The following is a 20,096-nucleotide window of genomic DNA, read 5'->3' on the forward strand; positions in this document are numbered from 1 at the left end:
ATTTAACATTGTGTGCAGAATACTTAAAATGGAAATCTCCCATCAGAGGGGCAGGAACAAGTGCAGGTAATGAGGGAGAAGTTACTGCAATTGAAGTTAAACTGATTATAATTAGTGAAATTATGTCTGGAAAAGTGAAAAAAATCAATGGATGTAATGTTAAATCTCACAGTCATGTGTAGTGAGAGGAAAGGCTTCAGTTTTAGGTAATGGTATGTATGTTGATGCATGTTTTAAGACCATGAGTGTGTATTTTAGGTTGTACCTCCCTCGGTATTCATGGTAGTACACATTCTTTATGCTCCCCTATAAGTTTGTGCAATATTTACTGTCCTGATCTTGAAACTCATGATGAGCTGACTATTACGAAACTCTGACAAGACCCCTTTACCCTGGAAATCTGGGTCAGAACAAGCCCATACAATAGAAATTGTTGTAATGGAGTTGTCACGTGATGTTCTGTCATGTTGAACTGCCTTGTGGGGCAGACAGGGAATAGAGACAGACACCAATGAGTATTTTACCCCATGCACTACGTGTGGGACCCACTGAAAGAAATCCTGTCCCAGTGGAAGTTAATGACAGGCCAACTTGGCCAGCATTTGACAAGTGTGAGAAAGAGTTCTGAGCTGCATATAGCTTGTGTGTGTGGTGGGTGTGTGCGTAATGCAAATTATCAGTGGTAAAGTAATGTTGGAGTCCCTTACAAATTTAATAGGCTTGGGAGGTAGCTGGTTCTCATTACACTTAAGGGATAGTGTGAAGGACTTTGTCTCTATAGATCCCATTTAGTAAATATTGTCATGTTTGAAAGGTCTGCTCTCTTCCTTGTACTTTTCCTTCAAATGGTGATTTGGATGGTGACATTGGCGTGAAGGACGAGCTTGTTGACCTTGTTGGAGTGCCAAGGATTTCTCTCTTCGAAATAGCTGTTCCTTTTGATAGATGATTGTCTTTGCTTTTGTTTTTAGGTCTTGTGCCATAAACAATCAGTGTGAATACACTGCTGTTTTCGTACTATCATATCTTGTAGCTTCCAAACAAGTTGTTTCAGGTCCAGGACAAGGTTTTAGAGTGAAAAATTACTGGCCTGTTTAAAAAAAAGCACTCAAGAAAACTATGTTGTGATTCACTTGGTCAATTACATTCTCTAGGACATTTGCCATGAAAATGGCAGGATCAGATATTTCTAGAGAGAGTTTTTGTGGCTACTGCTTTCCTCTTGGGCTGGGGAATGCTCAGAGAAGAGTATTTGCTGAGGATTTGGGAGACCCCATGGCAGCATGACATTAATGGTTTTGGTGCAAAGTTTGCTCTCTGTGGCATTGAAAGAGTGTGAACTGGGACTAGAGAAAAGAAGAAAATTTAAAGAGAATGCTAAGGGGGGGATGAAAGGAAAACAAGAAATTATGGAGTTAGGAATAAAGAGAAATCAGAAGAAGGTAATCCACCATTCATTTTCTAGGAGCTTGCAGGCAACGTGATTTTTTTACAGCATTTCAACATTCCAGCTACAACCTATGCTAATGATAATCACAGGACTGGAATAGTTTACATGTGGAATATAAATGCTGGCTGCATATGCACCAGTATGGCAAAATGGATTGTCAAATCCCAACACTGCATGTAAATGGATCTTCCACTCTTCTGTTTTGGTTTTAATTTAATGACAGAAACATTTTCAACGTTTTTTTTGACACCTTACTTAACATTTTTTTATTATAATGATTTTTAACTAAAAGCGCTGGTAATTAAAACGAAGTAAGCAAGCAAGAAATAAAAGGGAAAGAGATCCTGAAAAGTTTAAAAGCTGCTCAGGGCTCTCTCCACCCTCCCCACCCCGTCCTTATGCCTTAAAATGGGAATCATGCAAGACAAGATGGATGCAACTAAGTCTGAATTTGGAATTCTCATTGGAGTCCAGTTTGCTTACACCCAGAGTAACATGGAGTTTAGGGTTTAAATTAACATTTCTTGACAAAGGTAATTTACTCAGGAACAAGGTGAGATATTTGAAGTTGGTATTGTGGTTATTCTAGAACAGCTTTGCCTGAGGACATTATTATTGTGGCATGGTCTTTTGAGGTGGATTAATCTAAATGAGAAAAAAACCTGCATGTTCTTAATCTGGAATAAGTATTTCCCATGGAATTATTTTTACAGAGTTATTGTGATCAGTCTCCCTGTCTAGACAAGCCTTTAGAGTTCTTACGATAAGAGAGTCCTTATGGTAAGAGAACTAAGCAGGTTTGTCTTCCTGTATGTCTCCTTTTGCTGTGTTTCTTGTCATACCTTTTTTAGCAGGGAATGAACAAAAGCATAGGGCTTTGCCTTTGAGATCATGGCTATTACTATCCAATAAGTTGTTTTGGTGGGAGGGCACAATTTCGGCATTGAAGCTGCAATTGGAGGGCAGTCTGCTCCAAGGCTGTGGAGTTACATTAGCTGTGGAGTAGTAGATATTTTAATGGAGGCATCAGCATCCTAGTAATATACTCTGAGAAGACGCTTAGAAAATGGCAGCAAGGCTTCTTAGCCCTGTTTGAAAATTTTCCTAGAGTGAATCAAGAGTGTGTGATTCTGTAATCCCACCATACTACTTGTGTAGCGGGAGGAGGCTGCCGCTTCCACTCAGAATTTGGCTTTTGATAGTTATTGCAGTGTGCTGATCTTAGCATCAACCTTTCAGTAGGTACCCGCTAATGCCTATTTGTCATCATTGTTTAGTGGAAATGAACTTTCATTGCCCCCAGACATGATTGTGAAGGATTCAGTGAACTTTTCTTTCTTCTTTCAGGTTATAAGACTCTTTTGAAAGGAATTTCAGGGAAGTTCAGCAGTGGAGAACTTGTTGCAATTATGGGTCCTTCAGGAGCTGGGAAGTCAACACTCATGAACATTCTGGCAGGATATAGGTCAGTAACAATGAAAATACCAGGTAAGATCAGATCACCTAGCCTGATGGCTCCTTGGAGACAACAGCAGAAGAAATCTTACCCCAGTGTTTGTAGAAAACAGGTATTTCACAGATTTTGAATTAGATTCTTATTGCCTATATTTTTTCTGTTTGTCCTGTTCAGGTCACTTAGGATTTATCTGTTAACAAGTCTGATCCAAAAATAGGAAGCAATTTAAAGTCGAAAACACACAAAAAGAGTCTCCCTTCTAGCTGTGTAACTCGTCTGACTCAGTGTCTTATGTTTGTGATATATCTTAAATCACATTTTATAACGACTTGAAAAAAATGACCCTTTTTATTTGCCACTTTCATAATGTTGACGTTTTGACCAAACTGCAGTGTATGAAGTGACTGTGGTTCATCTTCCTGAATCCCCTGTTGTATGGCCAAATACAAAGTGTCTGTGTGTTGTTGTTAGGGCATAAGGAACAGGATAGAGAAACCTAAAAAAAATTACTTGAATGGCTTGATGTTTTTTCAGACATTCATATAAGACAGCACACGTTTTGTACTAACTTTGAGTGAAATTTTCAGCAACGTTCCATGAAGCCTTTTATGAAAGAGAGCATAATCATGAAATAAATTAATTTTTATCCACTGTATCAGTTTTATTCCATAGTGGATGGTAATTACCTAAGAATTCCACGTACTGAGGCCTGTGGCAGCACAACCAAAGGCAAGATTCACTCCTGGTTATTTTGTTCGTTCATTTCAGAGAGACAGGCATGAAAGGAGAAATTCTCATCAATGGACAGCCTCGTGACCTGCGCTCTTTTCGCAAAGTCTCCTGCTACATCATGCAAGATGACATGCTCCTTCCTCATCTGACTGTCCAAGAAGCTATGATGGTGAGCTTTGTTTCTTGCTCTAATTGGTCAGGAGAAAATATAAAAAATCTCTGTGTATTGTGCACATGTTCTTACTCCTGGTAATGTCACGAGCCGTTATCTCTATTTGATTCCACTTAGTGGAAGTGCTTGGACTTTGATGGTGCCTTGAATTCCATTTCAGGCTTATCCTTCTAGGGGTTATCTGAGCTTCTTTAGTTTTATCATTTTCAATTTGTAATCAACATTATGATTTGGAAGAAGATCTAAGGCTCTACTCCTTAGACTTCCTAGAGAATGGAACCTGAAATTCTGCACAGAATGAGCCTTTGTAGGGATCATCTTTTTTCTTGGGTAGTGGATGAGTAACCTTGTCTCTCTCTTTCTCCCCATCTTCCATGTTCTGACTGCAGAGTGCTATTTTGACTTGAGCATGGTCTCTCTGCTACTTCTACTCCTACTCTTCTGTGCCTTTTCTTTAATAAAGGCATTGTATAAAATCTCTTCCAGTTCTTCACAGGAAAAAACAGGAACAGAATAATCCCAAGACTTTCAGGCAATGTAAATTCTTCTTACCGTTTTTCGTAGCATCAAGAAGTTTACTAATTGCCAGCCTGACCAATCAGTCTAGAAGTGCCTGTTACTCAATTTGAGAAACGAGCCAGTTTTTCTCAGAGGGTGTTACCAAAATCAGGCTAAGGTTGCTCATACTGTATGCCAGCATCAGTTCACAAATTTTAAGGCCAGAAGAAATCACTGTAGTTTTTATATGGCTAATTTTCTGCAAAGGCTCTTCTCTGTGAGGAAGTTTTTCTTCTCTTTTGTTTACTTGAACATTGTACTCAGAATCCCATAGGACCAGTTTTGTAGAAGTGGGCCCAGATGATTGTTGCTGTGTAAATTAATCAATCAAGGCTCTGACAAAAATAATTACTTAACGGTTTAATTGCTTCTAATAAGGGTTAATCATAATTTGTGGAGCTGCCTCTTAAGACAGCAAATGACATCTTTCATAAGATTATTTATTTCTGTACTCATTTGTTCACATCCTGGAGAATGGCAGAGTTTGGTTATCCTTATGATACAGATGAAGCACAAATAAACTGTGATTCTAGCATTGCCTGGGAAGTTAGTGGCTATGCAAAAACCATGACTCTCCCATCTTCCTCTCAAGCGCTTTGACTTGTAGAGTGGCCTTCCTACTATGCTTTTTGTCAGATACTTAAGTGATTTCTTAAGTCAGATTATACTCAGTTACCTACTGAACAGGCATATGTGATGCTTGTGATTTGAACATTATAGTTCAACTTAAACTTTACTGACTGGGTTGGAAGAAGTTGTTTAAATGGTATGGTGGGATGTTGTGTCTGAGACATCCACTGTAACTGGTTGTTGTGCTTCAGACCAGTTCAAAATGAAATTCCATTGTATTGCATTCCAGGTATCTGCTCATCTGAAACTTCAAGAGAAAGATGAAGGCAGGAGAGAAATGGTATGTATACTGTCCATCAAACTGAGATTTTGCGGGGATGCCAAAGAGGTCCATGAAGTGAGCTCTGTAAAGCAGACATTTTTATCTAACACTGAATTGCGTTGGACTTGTAATGATAGAATAAATCATAACCTCAAAGTTGACAGGTATCATTATGAGGCAATGTTTACTGCAGTCTCTGTGGAAGTTGCTTTCAGTATGAGACTGAGTAGATAATTGTAACAGATCTACTGAAATAAGTTCGCAGGTTTTGTAGGATTCCTTTTAATGTACCTTAACACCTTAGATTCTCTTACAGGCATGTCTGAGGGCTCAGGCATCTTGTGTGTGGCGAGATTAATCAGTCATGTCTGGCAATGGTGAGTGTAGGGCTTAATTTTTCCAAGGACTAATGAAAAACTCAGCAGTTCTTGTAACTGCTGCAGAAACTTCTGTGCTCGTGTTTGAAAGGGTTGATCTTTATGGCTATGCTGGTGGGCATATCGTTGCACTGGACAAGTTAATGCAGCTGTAGTTAAGATACAGACTAATGTATTTTGAAGCTGTGTTGGGTGACCGAGGTTTGGACAAGTAGGAAACTAGGCTAAAACATGCACGTATCTTTTCTAAAACACTGGGAATGAGTTGCATGATTTACTCTTGCACATTTGCTGCATTGTTCTGCTTCTGCCTGTGGCTGACGTGACTTTTCTGAGCGGGAGAGAAGTCCTGGTGTGTTTTGCCCATGGAGACCTATAACCCAGCTGGACCTGCACTAGGAAGTGTGCTCCTCTCACCCATCTGATTGCCACGATTCCTTCCTGTCATTTGTTCTGATATAGGGCTGTCCTTTTAAAGAAAATACCTTGGAGGTGTGTGACCAGACAAAATGGCTTCTGACACATTAGCTTGTGCATGAGGCAGCTTTCTCAACTGAATTTGGTTACCTCACTTATACTTTAAATGGCTGGAAATGTGCCCTTTCTACACATTTATTCTGCACTTAAAATGTCTGGGCCTGTGTATTCCTAAGGACACTCAGAGCTCAGGTGTCTGTGCTTGGCTAGAGTTACCAGAGCATGCCGAAGTGTAGGAGAGGAACAGTTTGGTGCTCCACAGCATGTTTCAAAACCATATATGCCTAGGGAGGATAATGTCTGGAGCTAAACATAAACAAAAAATCGTGGCACAGGTGAAAGCAGAGATGGTTCAGGTTGTTGAGACAGTCGTGAAAAGTGAAATGGTAGCTCAGAAAGTGTTTGGAGGCATTTTGGCTGGCCTCAAGCTATGTTTCAATCCAGCATAAGACAGCACCAACAAGGAGACAGTATGATCTCTCATACACTGCCTCCTCGAGGAGGAAGCCTCTCTTACGTGGGGGTTACGCTGAGTGCTAATGTGATAACATGGCCCCATGGCTAACATTAAGATTTACCTTCCAAGAAAGCTGACTGCTCCTCCTGCCTTTGTTAGGGACAGGTATGTTACTCTGGACAAGTCTTCTAGCGGCTTAGCAACTCAGTTGCCCCACCAATGAAAAGGTAGTTACTATTGGTATAGGAAGCTCCCCATGCTTTTGCTATACTTACTCCTGTAAAATTCAAGTTTTGGGCGTTCCATGATTTTTCAGTGGGTTTTTTTTTTCATAAATAGAAAGGTGAGATTTTCATCTTGGTGCATTTTGTGGTACCAAAACCATGCACTGATGAGACCCTCTGTGGGCAAATTAGGAAGTCTTTCAGGTGGCTGGAAGAAGCCACCTTGCAGGGCTCAGCTGAAACCAAGTTGTGCAGGAGGAAGGAGGAGATGAGGGGATACAGGAGTGGGAGTGGAACGTGGACATGAGAAAGTTGTGGCCTGCTGTCTCAGGAACATGAGAGGATTCCTGCTCTTCCCCAGATGCCAGTTTAATTCATTTTTTTATCTGTTGGAGGCCTGAACTTGACTTGTTGGACTTAATCATTTCACAGAAGTCTCTTACTCCAGTAAAAGGTGCCTCTGACAGTAGCCAGCATGTGATTCTTAAGCAGAGGTTTATAAAGAAGGTGAAACTGCTTCTGACCCACCTGGTGAAAAGTATACCCTTTGCCTGAAGTGTGAAAACTATGGCAACTTCAGAGGTAGAGCAGCCATTTTTGTGGCTGTCTTTTGTCTGTATTTATTTCCAAATTAGACCATTTGGCATTTCTTCAATCTCAATTTCTTCAATCATAGAATCCTTGAAAATCAGAAAGAGCTCCAGAGAGGGAAACTACAGGAATCAACATATGTTTGGTAGCTTAAGATTGCTTTGATTCTCTCAAATCCTTTTTTTTTTTTAATAAGCCAAACACAGATTTTTTACTGGAAAATACATTTGCTTAGAAACAGCTGTTAATTTTATTTGTACTTTGAAAGTCTTAATTCATTTACACTTTAGTAAGTTAGGCCAGGCAAGTTAATTCACTGGTTCACACTGTCACTGTAATTACAAACAGCTCTTTGAGGAAAAACCTGTGCTGTATGCGTTTATTCAACACATAGTAGAAGGGCCATCATTTTTGGCTTAGTGTTACTGGCCTGTGCTGGACTAGATCATTTTATTGTTGTAAATTGTAAGGTAAATGTTTATCATAGATAAATTTTATGAATTTATGCAGTTGTGTTAGCAAGATTACAGATGCTTGTTTAAAACAGACACAAGTGAAGAATCCTCCAGAGAACCATAGTTTATGTTTCTAGCTGACCTAGCTTGTGCTGCCCACGTCCTGTAACATCCTTCCTAGAGATAAAGGGAAGGAGGTTGGGCTCTTCCCTCTGAGAACGAAGGTTAGTGGGTTTTGTTCTTTTTTCACCCCCTCTCACTGAGAGAGGTAGCTCCAGGAAATCAAAGTCAGAACAAGTGAAGGATCAGGCCCTGGTTGGTCTAACCAATTTTTACCATGTTAGCCACCCTTTCTGGAAAACTCCCTCCATCCAAGCAACTATTACTTAAAAAAAATGACAGGCTCCTTTTCCTATACTTCAGTGAAGTATTAAATGTCTGGGCTTTCTTTCTACCTTTCAGGAGGTAGACTTTTTAATTGCATGAGCAACATAGCTTGGATTCACTCATTTTTATGTCCATGTTTTTACTGATGCCTAAGAGCTATTTTCCTCATATAGGGCTATCAGGCCAGATCTACCATCACTGATTCATAGCTGCTGGCATTGTTCTCCTTTTGCTCCAAAGACCCTGGACAAGCTGTGCCCTTCCTGAGCCTGTGCCTTGAGGAAATCCCAAACATCTGAGAGTATGTGTGACAACTGAATTGGCTCTGAGGAGAATGGAAACACTTAAAATCAGTGGCTGCACTTTAAAGACTAGACTGTGAAGAACTGTGTCAGGTTGACCCTGGCTGGACGCCAGGTGCCCACCAAAGCCGTTCTATCACTCCCCCCGCCTCAGCTGATCAGGAGAGAGAAAATATAACAAAGGTCTCGTGGGTCGATATAAGGACAGGAGAGATCACTCACCAATTACCGTCATGGGCAAAACAGACTCAACTTTGGGAAAATTAGCTCAATTTATTACCAATCAACCAGAGCAGAGTAATGAGAAATAAAACCAAATCTCAGAACACCTTACCTCCACCCCTCCCTTTTTCCCGGGCACAACTTCACTCCCGGATTCTCCACCTACCCCCGGCAGTGGCACAGGGGGACGGGGAGTGGGGGTTACTTACGGTCAGTTCATCACATGTTATTTTCTGCTGCTTCATCCTACTCAGGGGCAGGACTCATCACACTCTTCCCCTCCTCCAGTGTGGAGTTCCTCCCATGGCAGACAGTCCTCCATGAACTTCTCCAACGTGGGTCCTTCCCACGGGTTGCAGTTCTTCATGAACTGCTCCAGCATGGGTCCCTTCCACGGGCTGCAGTCCTTCAGGAGCACACTGCTCCAGCGTGGGTCCCCCACAGGTCCTGCCAGGAGCCTGCTCCAGCGCGGGCTTCCCACGGGGTCACAGCCTCCTTCAGGCATCCACCTGCTCTGGCGTGGGGTCCTCCCCAGGCTGCAGGTGGAGATCTGCTCCACCGTGTTCCTCCATGGACTGCAGAGGGACAGCCTGCCTCACCATGGTCTTCCCCACAGGCTGCAGGGGAATCTCTGCTCCGGCGCCTGGAGCATCTCCTCCCCCTCCTTGGTGTCTGCAGGGTTGTTTCTCTTACATGTTCTCACTCCTCTCTCCGGCTGCCGTTTCTGTCTCTCCCAGCAACTTTTTTTTCCGGCTTAAGTATGTTATTCCAGAGGCGCTACCACTATTGCTGATGGGCTCGGCCTTGGCCGGCGGCGGGTTCTTCTTAGAGCCGGCTGGCATTGGCTCTGTCGGACATGGGGGAAGCTTCTAGCAGCTTCTCACAGAAGCCACCCTTGTAGCACCCCCCTGCTACCAAAACCTTGCCACACAAACCCAATACAAGTACAGATGAGATAAGAGCAGGTCATTGCTCTATAGAAACCACTAATTTTTGTTAATACAGTTCTCCAATCCCTTGTAAATAAAGCGTAGAAGTTCTGTTGAAAAAAGCTTCTTGATTTCACTGTGTAAACATGCTGCAAAGCTCTTTTGATATCAGTGCCATATCCAAGGAGTGCTATAGAAGAACTGATTTCCACTCCCTTTTCACAGGAAAGGCTTCCTTATTGAGACAGGTCATGTAGGACAAACAAGTAGAATTTGAGTCAAAATACTAAATGGTAGACTGTTAAGCCCCACTGCATCTAATAAATGCTACATTAGATGGAAAAAGGTTTCAGTGTATGGATGGTGAAACAAAGTCATGAGCTAGTTTACATTCTCCATGAAAATCCATAAAGAGGCTTTTATTTTGTGCTAACAAATTTAAATGATGCATTGCTTTGTTTCCTCTAGGTAAAGGAAATACTGACAGCCCTCGGTTTGCTGACATGTGCTAATACGAGGACTGGGAGTCTTTCTGGAGGCCAGAGAAAGCGTCTTGCCATTGCTTTGGAGCTGGTGAACAATCCTCCTGTCATGTTTTTTGATGAACCAACCAGGTACTTCAAGGCCATAAATTAAAGATAGACAAATATTGCTTTATATAGTAGAACAGTGCTGTAGAAAGGTTACTTGCCCCTAAGTCCTTGGAAAAGGCTCATTTTGTGTCGCCTGTAAATACTGAATAAGGCCACAAGAAGTAATTTGATTTGGGTACTTACTGCCTTGGGTCACTACTGTAACCGCTGGACCATGAAACTATAAATAATTTTTAAGGGAGACACAAACTTAAACAGGAAGGAAGAGAGAGAGGAAAATATTTTCAGATTGTGGCATGAGAGGTTTTTTTTTCAAGCAAAGATAGCTTGAATATAAGCATTTTGAAGTGTGACTTTTAATAATATAGCATATTTAGAATCAAATTCTGTGATCAGACTAGGAGGAAGTTGGGAGAGCTATGAATATCTATCTATTCATTAAAGTTGGGAGCATTTAAATCTGCGGTCCTAAAATGTAGAAGTCCCTTAAGGCAGCTTTGAGAATACTCTATTTTTCATTCTCAGGCATGCTTCCAACTTAATTAAAAGACTAATGGAGAAATACAAGCATAAGGTTGGCATATGATAAAATTAAACTGCTACAGAGAAAATTTATAAAAGGATAATAGTGAGAGACCAAAGTAACAATACGTGTGCTAGTTTTGAGTGGTGCATATGGACCTGTGGATAACAAACTTCTTTCTTTTTATTCAGTGGCTTGGATAGTGCATCATGTTTTCAGGTTGTCTCTCTGATGAAGGCTTTAGCCCAGGGTGGCAGGTCGATCATCTGCACGATTCACCAGCCCAGTGCTAAACTGTTCGAGTTGTTTGATCAGGTATTATTCTCAAACGCTTTCTCTTTATGTGTGGTTTAGGTGAGTTATACTTTCAGGGCTACACTCTTTAAGTAAAAACATGAATAATTCTAGTCTATGGTTCCAAATCAAATAAAGAAATTAAATAAATAAGAGTAAAATATACTTTTTGATTATGTTTTTTTCTTCTCTGCCCATTTCCATTATTTGCAAGTAATGTTTTAAAAGAATCTGGCTGGTATGTTTGTGAAATCATGATTATCACACTTGTGATTTTCATGTCTTCACTCACCACTGCTCCTGGGCACAGGGCTGTCAGTAAAGTAAATTAGAGTAATTTAAGAGCAAGAGAGCTTTAGTGCCAATGTCAGCAATGTTGCCAGTACACATTCTCATCCTAGCTACACAGGTGTAAATTCAGAAGAGTTTATTCATGTGAAATAATAATAATTGAAATGAAGTCAGTTGGAGATCTTTTCTCCAACCTAACAACAGGATGTAGACCATGCCTGTTTAGGTTAGATTTAAATTTACTTCAATCTTGTTAGGAGATTTAAATTAGACCTGTGAGAGCTAAGAGAAAACCTACTGCACCATAGGTGAACAAGCTTTTGCAGGTTGCCAGTCTAGCAAGGAGGTTTGTTTAAAGTCAATAGTGTAGCTAAAAGTAAGAATAATCAAGCTGTTTCCCATTGCTGTGCTGTTCCACCTCTCATTCCCTTCCTGCATTCACCAGCCTTGTCTCCCAGCCCAAAATATCCATAATGTGTGGAAATTAGATGGCTCAGCTCTATACTTTCTTGCCTATTTTCAGCATGTGTCTAAGGCTGGAATTAGTCTGTTTCTGTGTTAATGTGCTTTAAGTCCTGGAGGGAATGTTTGCAGAATTCAAACCTTAAGCATTTCATTTTCCATTAGTTGTAATTCCATGCAAAGGTAGTTCCAAGAGGTGACAAATCTTCCCAAGGTGTTCGTCCCACAAGAACAAGAAGAGGTCATTAGGTTCATGGATTGCTGTTGTACAGATAGCAGGTTTAAATATTTTGATACTATTTCACATTTTTCCTTTTTCTTTTTCTTCTTTTTGCCTTGTTTTCCAGCTCTATGTTTTAAGTCAAGGACAATGCATTTACCGTGGGAAGGTATTAAACCTAGTCCCTTACTTGAGAGATTTGGGTTTGAATTGCCCAACCTACCACAATCCAGCAGATTTTGGTAAGGACAATTTGAATAGTTTATTTAATTTATTTTTCATTTGATTAGGACCTTCAGGGTAATGGGGACCATGGTGTGTTTTATACTTCTGTGCATATGTACGTATGTGCGCGTGTACATGCATGTACCAAAACTCAAAATAAAATTATTCAGATTTTTTTCTAAGTAATTTGAATGCCATCTAGTGGTAAAATTTATTTTTAGAGAATATTTCTCTCTGGTGGAAGTTCAGGTCCAGGAAATGAAAGATAAAATATATTCTTTAGTGTTTCATAGTAATGAATCTTAGTGGCTTTTCAAAGTGGCTCCACTATTCTGGTTTTGTGTCTTGAACAATACCACTGTGGTATTGTACAGCTAATAGCATTGAGGGTTTTTTCATTGTTGTTTCTGAATTCCAAAGAAGCAGTAAGGACCACAAAAATAGACTTTTGTGATTTTTTTACTACCAAGACTATCCCATATTCACTGTCTTACCTCTAAAATGGTTCATTTAACGTCCAGGATGAAGAGAACTCTCTGAAGATTTATAGAAAGATACGTTTAAATTAAGTGTGTATGCATACGAATTTGCATGTGGCATTTTAGAGCCTGTTCTAGACAAAACTCCTGTTTCTGTCAATGCTACAGAACCAAAGGGATCTAATAATAAGGCTTGTAACTAGTCAGTAGTGTAAACCAGTAACTTACCTTCTTGTTTTTGTAGTTATGGAAGTAGCATCTGGTGAATATGGAGACCAGAACGGCCGGCTAGTAAGGGCGGTACGGGAGAGGATATGTGACACAGACTACAAGAGAGATGTTGGTGGTGAGAATGAGTTGAATCCCTTCCTCTGGCACCGGCCTTCTGAAGAGGTATTTTGTATATCACAACTAATGGGCATGGCTTGAGACTGGAGGGGGGGAGGAAAAGAATTTAAATCCTCAGCCAATGGAGGAGGTTTCTGGGCACATTCAGCTGATGAGAGTGGGGTTTTGTGAATGACAACTAAGCAAGATACTGCAAAGAAAGAAGTTTATTCTTTTATGTGTTTCCGCAGGATTCCTCCTCCACAGAAGGCTGCCACAGCTTCTCTGCCAGCTGCCTAACCCAGTTCTGTATCCTCTTCAAAAGAACTTTTCTCACCATCATGAGGGATTCGGTAAGACTGCCTTTATAATAACTTTTGTAGCCAAAAGGTCTATTCAGTTGGTTGTGAGGTAGTGTAATATGCCTTAAAGGTCCTGTGCTTCCCATGCATGAAGATCATCACAGAATTTCAAAGGAAAGAGACTGATCTTTCAGTCTTGCTATTAACTGTACCATCTTCACTGTGAAGAACAGTTTTCTTTGGAGGAACTCAGAAGCCTCTGGCCTAAAAACCTAAAGCTTAAATCCCTTCTGTGCTGCCAGGTCCCTTGTACAGATATTTATCCTACTGAAAAGTGAGTGAGAAGTGGTACTGGTATGTCACAAAATTAGTTTTTCCAGAAAATTCAGGGTGGCAGAGATAATAATTTCAGTGTGATGTAAGGTCAATACTTAAGGTCTTTATTTTTGAAACAGAAAATTGGTAAATAAAAATTTTCCTTCTCTGAAAAGGGAACATTTCTGTTTTCATACATTTAATATCAAGATGAAGTAAGTATCATAATGAAACTCTTCATTCCCAAGGAAAAAAAATATATCTTTCACCTTTTTTCTTAAAAATAAACAACCTCCTTCAAAATCCCAAACTCTGCAGTTTTCATGTATGTTCATTAAATGTTTTGGGTGCCTAGTTTGCATTAACAAAATGCAATGGTGCTTTTGTTTTTTACTCAACAAAGTTTTTCTTATCTCTGAGTAGCTGAGTTGTTCATGAATTTCAGAGATAGGACTGTTTACATTGTCTGATTGATGCTTTGAAATGTCCTCTAGATAAGATTGTCCTTTCATTAACAGGCATAAGTTAAGGAGGTGAGCTTCTTTAACTAGACCTTACATGCACACCTGTCCAAGGAACAGGTATACCCATGTACTGTATAATTGGTACTGGTTGGCCAAGTGCTTTTCTCTGTGGCAAATTTGCAATTTGATAAATCTGAGGAGGGTTTGTCCACTGCTCCTTCTGCGAGTTGGAAGGTTTTCAGTGCTTTACATGACGGGGGGAAAAGACAATATATACATTAATACATATTGATATTTTAATTTTACATACCTGTCCTTAAGAAAGGGGAGAGCCAGACAATAAATATATCTATACTGGTGGGCACATGGTGGATTCAGATGAGGTAGTTTGGAAACCAAAAGCAGTTGAGCCATGTGGAGCTCAGTATGAGTAAGTTACCCTTGTGACAGGGTAAGCTGAGCTTCACTGAGCTCCAGGTGCTGCAGCTGCACTGCTTTTGCCCCGCACCCAGGCAGGTGTCTCTTTAGGACGCTACTGTTTCCAGTGTAGACATGTCCGCACAGAACTACAGGCCTGCAGGAAACCTACTGGACCATTGTGTCCAGGCCTCTGCTGTCGGATAACCACAGTATTCCTTCCCTTTCAGAAAGGGAAACAATATATTGAATGCTATAGTAAAAGCAATCAGCTGTTTTCCCCACTGCTGTGGTTGGGAAGATATGACAGAACAATGCAACTGTAGTGGTTAAGAAGCATCTTCCTGTTTCCAGACCATATATATTATGCCCATTTGTTGATTTGCCAGCACATGTCTTTGCCATAGCTTGTTCTTCTTCCTTGTTGTTTTACATTGTAGTGCATTTGTCATTCAAGGATCAATTAATATGTTGAATTTTGCCTTCCTGCAATCTGGAATATTGCACATTTGGTCTAGTACCAAAGATTTGGTCAAAAATAAATTGGCATGTTCATGTGGGAGGGCTCTTGTAATCCAAAGCGTAAATACAGCTTCACATTCTCCATGTTGCTCAACTAGCTGATCAGAATGTCTCTGGTACACTTGGAGAGCGTATTTCAGATGTGTGCAAGCACTAACCATGGATCATATGGTCCTCTTCTCATCTCCACCAAAGGGAAACTGTAACTTATTTTCTGATGCATAGATTGAAGACCAGTGTTGTTTTTAAGATTTTTTTTCCTGCTCAACTGTAAAGGCTTGCAGTTGTTCCAAATTTTATTATTTCTTTTGTTCTTCTATACCTCTTTGTCCTGGTTTCAGCTGGGATAGAGTTAATTTTCTTTCTAGTAGCTGGTATAGTGTTATGTTTTGGGTTCAGTATGAGAAGAATGTTGATAACACACTGATGTTTTCAGTTGTTGCTGGGTAGTGTTTAGACTAAGTCAGGGATTTTTTCAGCTTCTCATGTCCAGCCAGCAAGAAGGCTGGAGGGGCACAAGAAGTTGGGAGGGGACACAGCCAGGACAGCTGACCCAAACTGGCCCAAAGGAATATTCCGTACCATGGGACATCATGCCCAGTATATAAACTGGGGGGAGTTGGCTGGGGGGATCACTGCTTGGGAACTAACAGGGCATTGGTTGGCAAGTGGTGAGCAATTGCATTGTGCATCACTTGTTTTGTATATTCCAATCCTTTTATTATTATTGTAATTTTATTATTGTTATTATTATTTTCTTCCTTTCTGCTCTTTTAAACTGTTCTTATCTCAACCCACGAGTTTTACTTGTTTTTTGATTCTCTCCCCATCCGACTGGGTGTGGGGGAGTGAGCAAGCAGCTGCGTGGTGCTTAGTTACCGGCTGGGGTTAAACCACGACACTCTTGTAGGAATACTTTATTGCAGAGAAGGCACAGAAGGCTATTTTATGCCTGATTAAGTTAGTTTGGTCTATACAAGCCTGAAATACCTTTTCTGCCTCTCTTCTGCTCTTGGAAATCTATCTTTTAGTCATAGAGAAAGTTTCCTTCTCCTCATGAATGAGGGCCAATGGCTCCATAATGTTGCCAGTAAGATTTCAGGTTGCAGCATTTGCAGTTTCTGCCTGTGTTTGCAGGAAGAAATTTTCTGTACTGTAATAGCCGTGTGTCTTATTGACACTGGGAAGCTCATTACAGTAAGTTTTCCTTAGCTGAAGCCCAGTTTGCCAGTAGGAAATTAACATTTCTGTTTAAGTTCTTCTGGACATAAGTACTCCTTTTCTGCAATCTGTATATCTGATTTCAGTCATATAGCCATTGTTTTTGAGCCCAGACTTTTTGATCAGAAATACTACTCTTTCCTTGTTTGTAGGTTCTGACACACTTGCGTATCACCTCACACATTGGCATTGGACTGCTCATCGGCTTACTCTACTTAGGCATTGGCAATGAAGCTAAGAAAGTCCTCAGCAACTCTGGCTTTCTCTTTTTTTCCATGTTGTTTCTTATGTTTGCTGCGCTCATGCCAACTGTCCTTACATGTGAGTATCAGTCATACTATTACATCAATGGACAAGGAGATTGCAGTAAGCTGGGAGGGTGTTTATAATGTATCTGTTTCATATAAGATAATGTTTGACTTTTTGCTTCTACTTGTAAGGCAGGTGCAGGGATAAATCTTGCACTCGCTAAACTGCTGTGTAGAGGCAGAGGTAGACTTGTCCAGTGGCACCTCTCTCCCCCCAGTTACGCCAGTGTTTCTCAATCCAGACAGTTCACTTCTACAGTCCTGAACTGGAATTTCCCCTTGTGCCAGTGCATCTCAACCGTGTCATGAGCTTGTGGTTGGTCTTGGGGAGGGTGTAATAATTTCTCTAGGACTTCTAAGTCATGACTCCTGCATAAGATCAGCGTATTCATGTGGTGTCAGAAGCAAACTCCTGTGGTAAGAACTGTTCCATGCTTCCTCTGGGAGCGCTGTTACTTTGGATTCCCTGTTAGACCAAAAGGAATAACCATGTTCTTTAAGTTTTGACACCACTTTTAATTCAAAAAGCTTCTTTAAGGGAGGTTCAGACCATCTGAGTAGACTGGTACATAGTCTAAACAGTGAGCAACTCTCAGGGCTGGCTTCTTACATTTCATTACAAATCATTGAAACTTGCTGGTCTGTTGAAGGCCTCAGAGTTCCAGTCCCACTATGGGACTGCAGCAGTGCAGAATTAGATATGAATAAACTATATTATTATGTGCAACAATACTGCATGCTGACAACCTAACTTACTAATTTGTGTTCTCTGTAGTTCCTCTTGAGATGGGAGTATTTCTCAGAGAGCATCTGAACTACTGGTACAGCCTGAAAGCCTATTATCTCGCCAAAACCATGGCTGATGTTCCTTTTCAGGTATATGCTCTACTCTTCAATAAAACAAGAACCATTTAAGTTCGTGGCAAGTCCACTTGCCAGGAAGATTAGTACTGGTATTTCATCCATCCGAATAGTGAAGGAACTGTTCATATATGTGTGCTGAAGCTTCTCGGAAGCACCCTAAGAGTAAACAGCAGACCTTCACAAAAGCTGAGACCTGACCACATATTTTTTTTAATAAACAGATGACTGTCTTTGCTTTTTTGCAGAAGGGGAATTGAAAAGGGCTGTGAGTGGGATCTGTTTTCTAATGCCCAAGTAGTAAGATAGATATCACAGTCTGTGGCAGCTATATTTACTCTCTTTAGCCATGCCTGTCATGTAATGGAAAGGCTGAGAGCTGTGGATTAACTAGAACTCCCTGTTTTTATTTTATTCAGAGTAACGGTGAATGTTTGGCTTTAATGGACTAACTCCTAGTGTATCTCCTTGCAGATTATGTTTCCTGTGGCTTACTGCAGCATTGTGTACTGGATGACTTCACAGCCATCTGATGCACTCCGATTTGTCCTCTTCGCAGCCTTGGGAACCATGACATCCCTGGTGGCTCAGTCACTTGGTCTTCTCATAGGTGCAGCCTCTACATCCCTTCAGGTACTGATAGTGTTTTGTGGTGTCACAGGAACCCTGCTGTCTCCCAACACTGACTGCTTACTGTGACTGCTGCTGTGTCCCCAAGACATTTGTTGAGAGACAACAGGCAGAAAGTTGTCTTGGTCTGATATAGCTACTTGACACTTCCCACTAGTATCAACTTAAACCAGCATATACACATACTGGATGTGAGGTTCTGAAGTTCGTTCTCCATCTGAATGGCGCTGTGCCTGCCCCTGCTTGAGTGTCTCTTGCTATTCATCCCAGGCTGAGCAGGTCCTAGAAACTGCAGGACTGATACGTTTTTGTGCATCTATAAAGTGGAGGTAGGCCATGAGGATCAGTAGCTCAGGAGAGGGTTCTTCTATACACATACAAAAAAGTTTCAGAAGGCAAGGTAGGAATAGGCTTGCCCAAAAACTAAACTTCTGCAGAGGGAGGGAGAGAAGCAGCTGTTGGCATGACTGTCACACTGGAAGCTGGCCATGTAACTCCATTCTGCTTCCTGGCAGGAGATGTGCTGAGGTGACCATTCCACAGCAGAACTGTTTTGCAGTGCTTGTGATAATAACTGATATTGACACTAATATTCATTGATGCTATCAAGATTTCTGTAGTAGAAGACTTGGTTCCCTCTCTGTGCCATGCTGTAGAGACCAGCATAGCCCTGTTATGTGATGCCTGTGCTTCTCCTCTCTCCAGAGGTACCTTTGCCCTGGAGGGGATTTAGAGAGGACAGGCTGGAGTTAGGTCAAGATCTGTTCCCCACCAAAACCACCCAGCTGGAGATGTTCCTTATCCTCTTCACAATGTTCTAGGACCAGTTGAAGCTACTGTTCATGTGGGGTTAATGAGGAGGGAGGTCTGTGTGTCCTCAGTGGGGAGTGAGTGAGAAAGGATAATAATTAGAAAGAGGGGTCTCATACCCAGAGAAGCAAGGGAATCACAGTGCCCCTCTTGCGCTGTAAATTTCTTGGTGCGTTCAAGTCCTTCAAAGGACAGATCCCAGCACAGCAGTGTCATGAACTAGCAGAAAGGTTTAGGAAGTGGAGAGGTACCCCTTTTCATCCACTAGCAGCATCTAACCTCCCCCTCACAAAAAATCTCATTAAAAAAAATGATCAATAATTTCCTAGTATTTGGAACTGTGATAATTTGGGGGAGTAGCATTATAAGAAGGACTTGAATGGCATCACTCCCCACTGCCTAAAGAGTAAGTTTGCACTGCCTGTTTAGGTTTGGCACAGAACAGAGGATTTGCCATAAGGAAAGTCTGCTCTTCTAAAGGCTGGTTTCCTCACTGGAGGTCAGGACATCAGATAAAAGAGCAAGTTAATTATATTTTTTTCTCTGTCTTGACAAGAGACTGTCTGTTCTCTTCACAGGTGGCCACTTTTGTGGGCCCAGTTACTGCCATCCCGGTGCTTCTGTTCTCTGGGTTTTTTGTCAGCTTTGATACCATCCCAACATACCTCCAGTGGATGTCCTACATTTCCTATGTCAGGTACTGCTAGGGAGGCCGTTAACTTCCCATCTGGAAATGCTGTTTGCCTTTTCTTGTTTGTTTGGTTATTTTGGGTGCTAAAGAGACTTATGTACCCAGCACATTCTTTTAGAGTATAAACGTACATATGATGTACACCACATTATCTCACTGCATTTCATGTTGTATATGATGTGAAATAAATAGGAACATTCAGTACAGATTATCGGCCACAAGTCCATGTCAGTCCCCTTGAATTCAGTGGGATTGCACAGCATGCAAATCTTCCTGGATTTTGCAATAGTGGATTTCTGAAATAATAGGGACAGCATGCCCAACTGAGAAATTGATGCCAGCACCTCATTTTGGAAGAAAATGTTGTATAAATCACTGCTGTATCCTACGTAGACTTGTTGGATAAATACCTGGGTTTAAGTTTTGCAGTAGCACTGCCACAAGAGGCATGGGATTTGTG

General features: G+C 41.1%; 1 protein-coding gene across 3 annotated transcripts in view; it reads left to right on the top strand.

Moving 5' to 3' along the window:
* The window catches only part of ABCG1 (ATP binding cassette subfamily G member 1), a 62,729-nt gene that overhangs the window by 32,989 nt on the left and 9,644 nt on the right, over positions 1-20,096 (top strand). For all 3 annotated transcript variants that reach the window (XM_030020294.1, XM_030020295.2, XM_030020296.1), the window contains exons 3-14: positions 2,798-2,915; positions 3,675-3,807; positions 5,228-5,278; positions 10,150-10,295; positions 10,989-11,112; positions 12,192-12,306; positions 13,013-13,161; positions 13,347-13,448; positions 16,489-16,657; positions 17,420-17,520; positions 17,980-18,138; positions 19,524-19,642. In XM_030020294.1, coding sequence (XP_029876154.1) covers positions 2,798-2,915; positions 3,675-3,807; positions 5,228-5,278; positions 10,150-10,295; positions 10,989-11,112; positions 12,192-12,306; positions 13,013-13,161; positions 13,347-13,448; positions 16,489-16,657; positions 17,420-17,520; positions 17,980-18,138; positions 19,524-19,642 — 1,486 coding nt within the window. The remainder of the gene's footprint in view (positions 1-2,797; positions 2,916-3,674; positions 3,808-5,227; positions 5,279-10,149; positions 10,296-10,988; positions 11,113-12,191; positions 12,307-13,012; positions 13,162-13,346; positions 13,449-16,488; positions 16,658-17,419; positions 17,521-17,979; positions 18,139-19,523; positions 19,643-20,096) is intronic.

The sequence above is a fragment of the Aquila chrysaetos genome, chromosome 7 (genome assembly GCF_900496995.4).
Source record: "Aquila chrysaetos chrysaetos chromosome 7, bAquChr1.4, whole genome shotgun sequence".
Lineage (NCBI taxonomy): Eukaryota > Metazoa > Chordata > Aves > Accipitriformes > Accipitridae > Aquila > Aquila chrysaetos.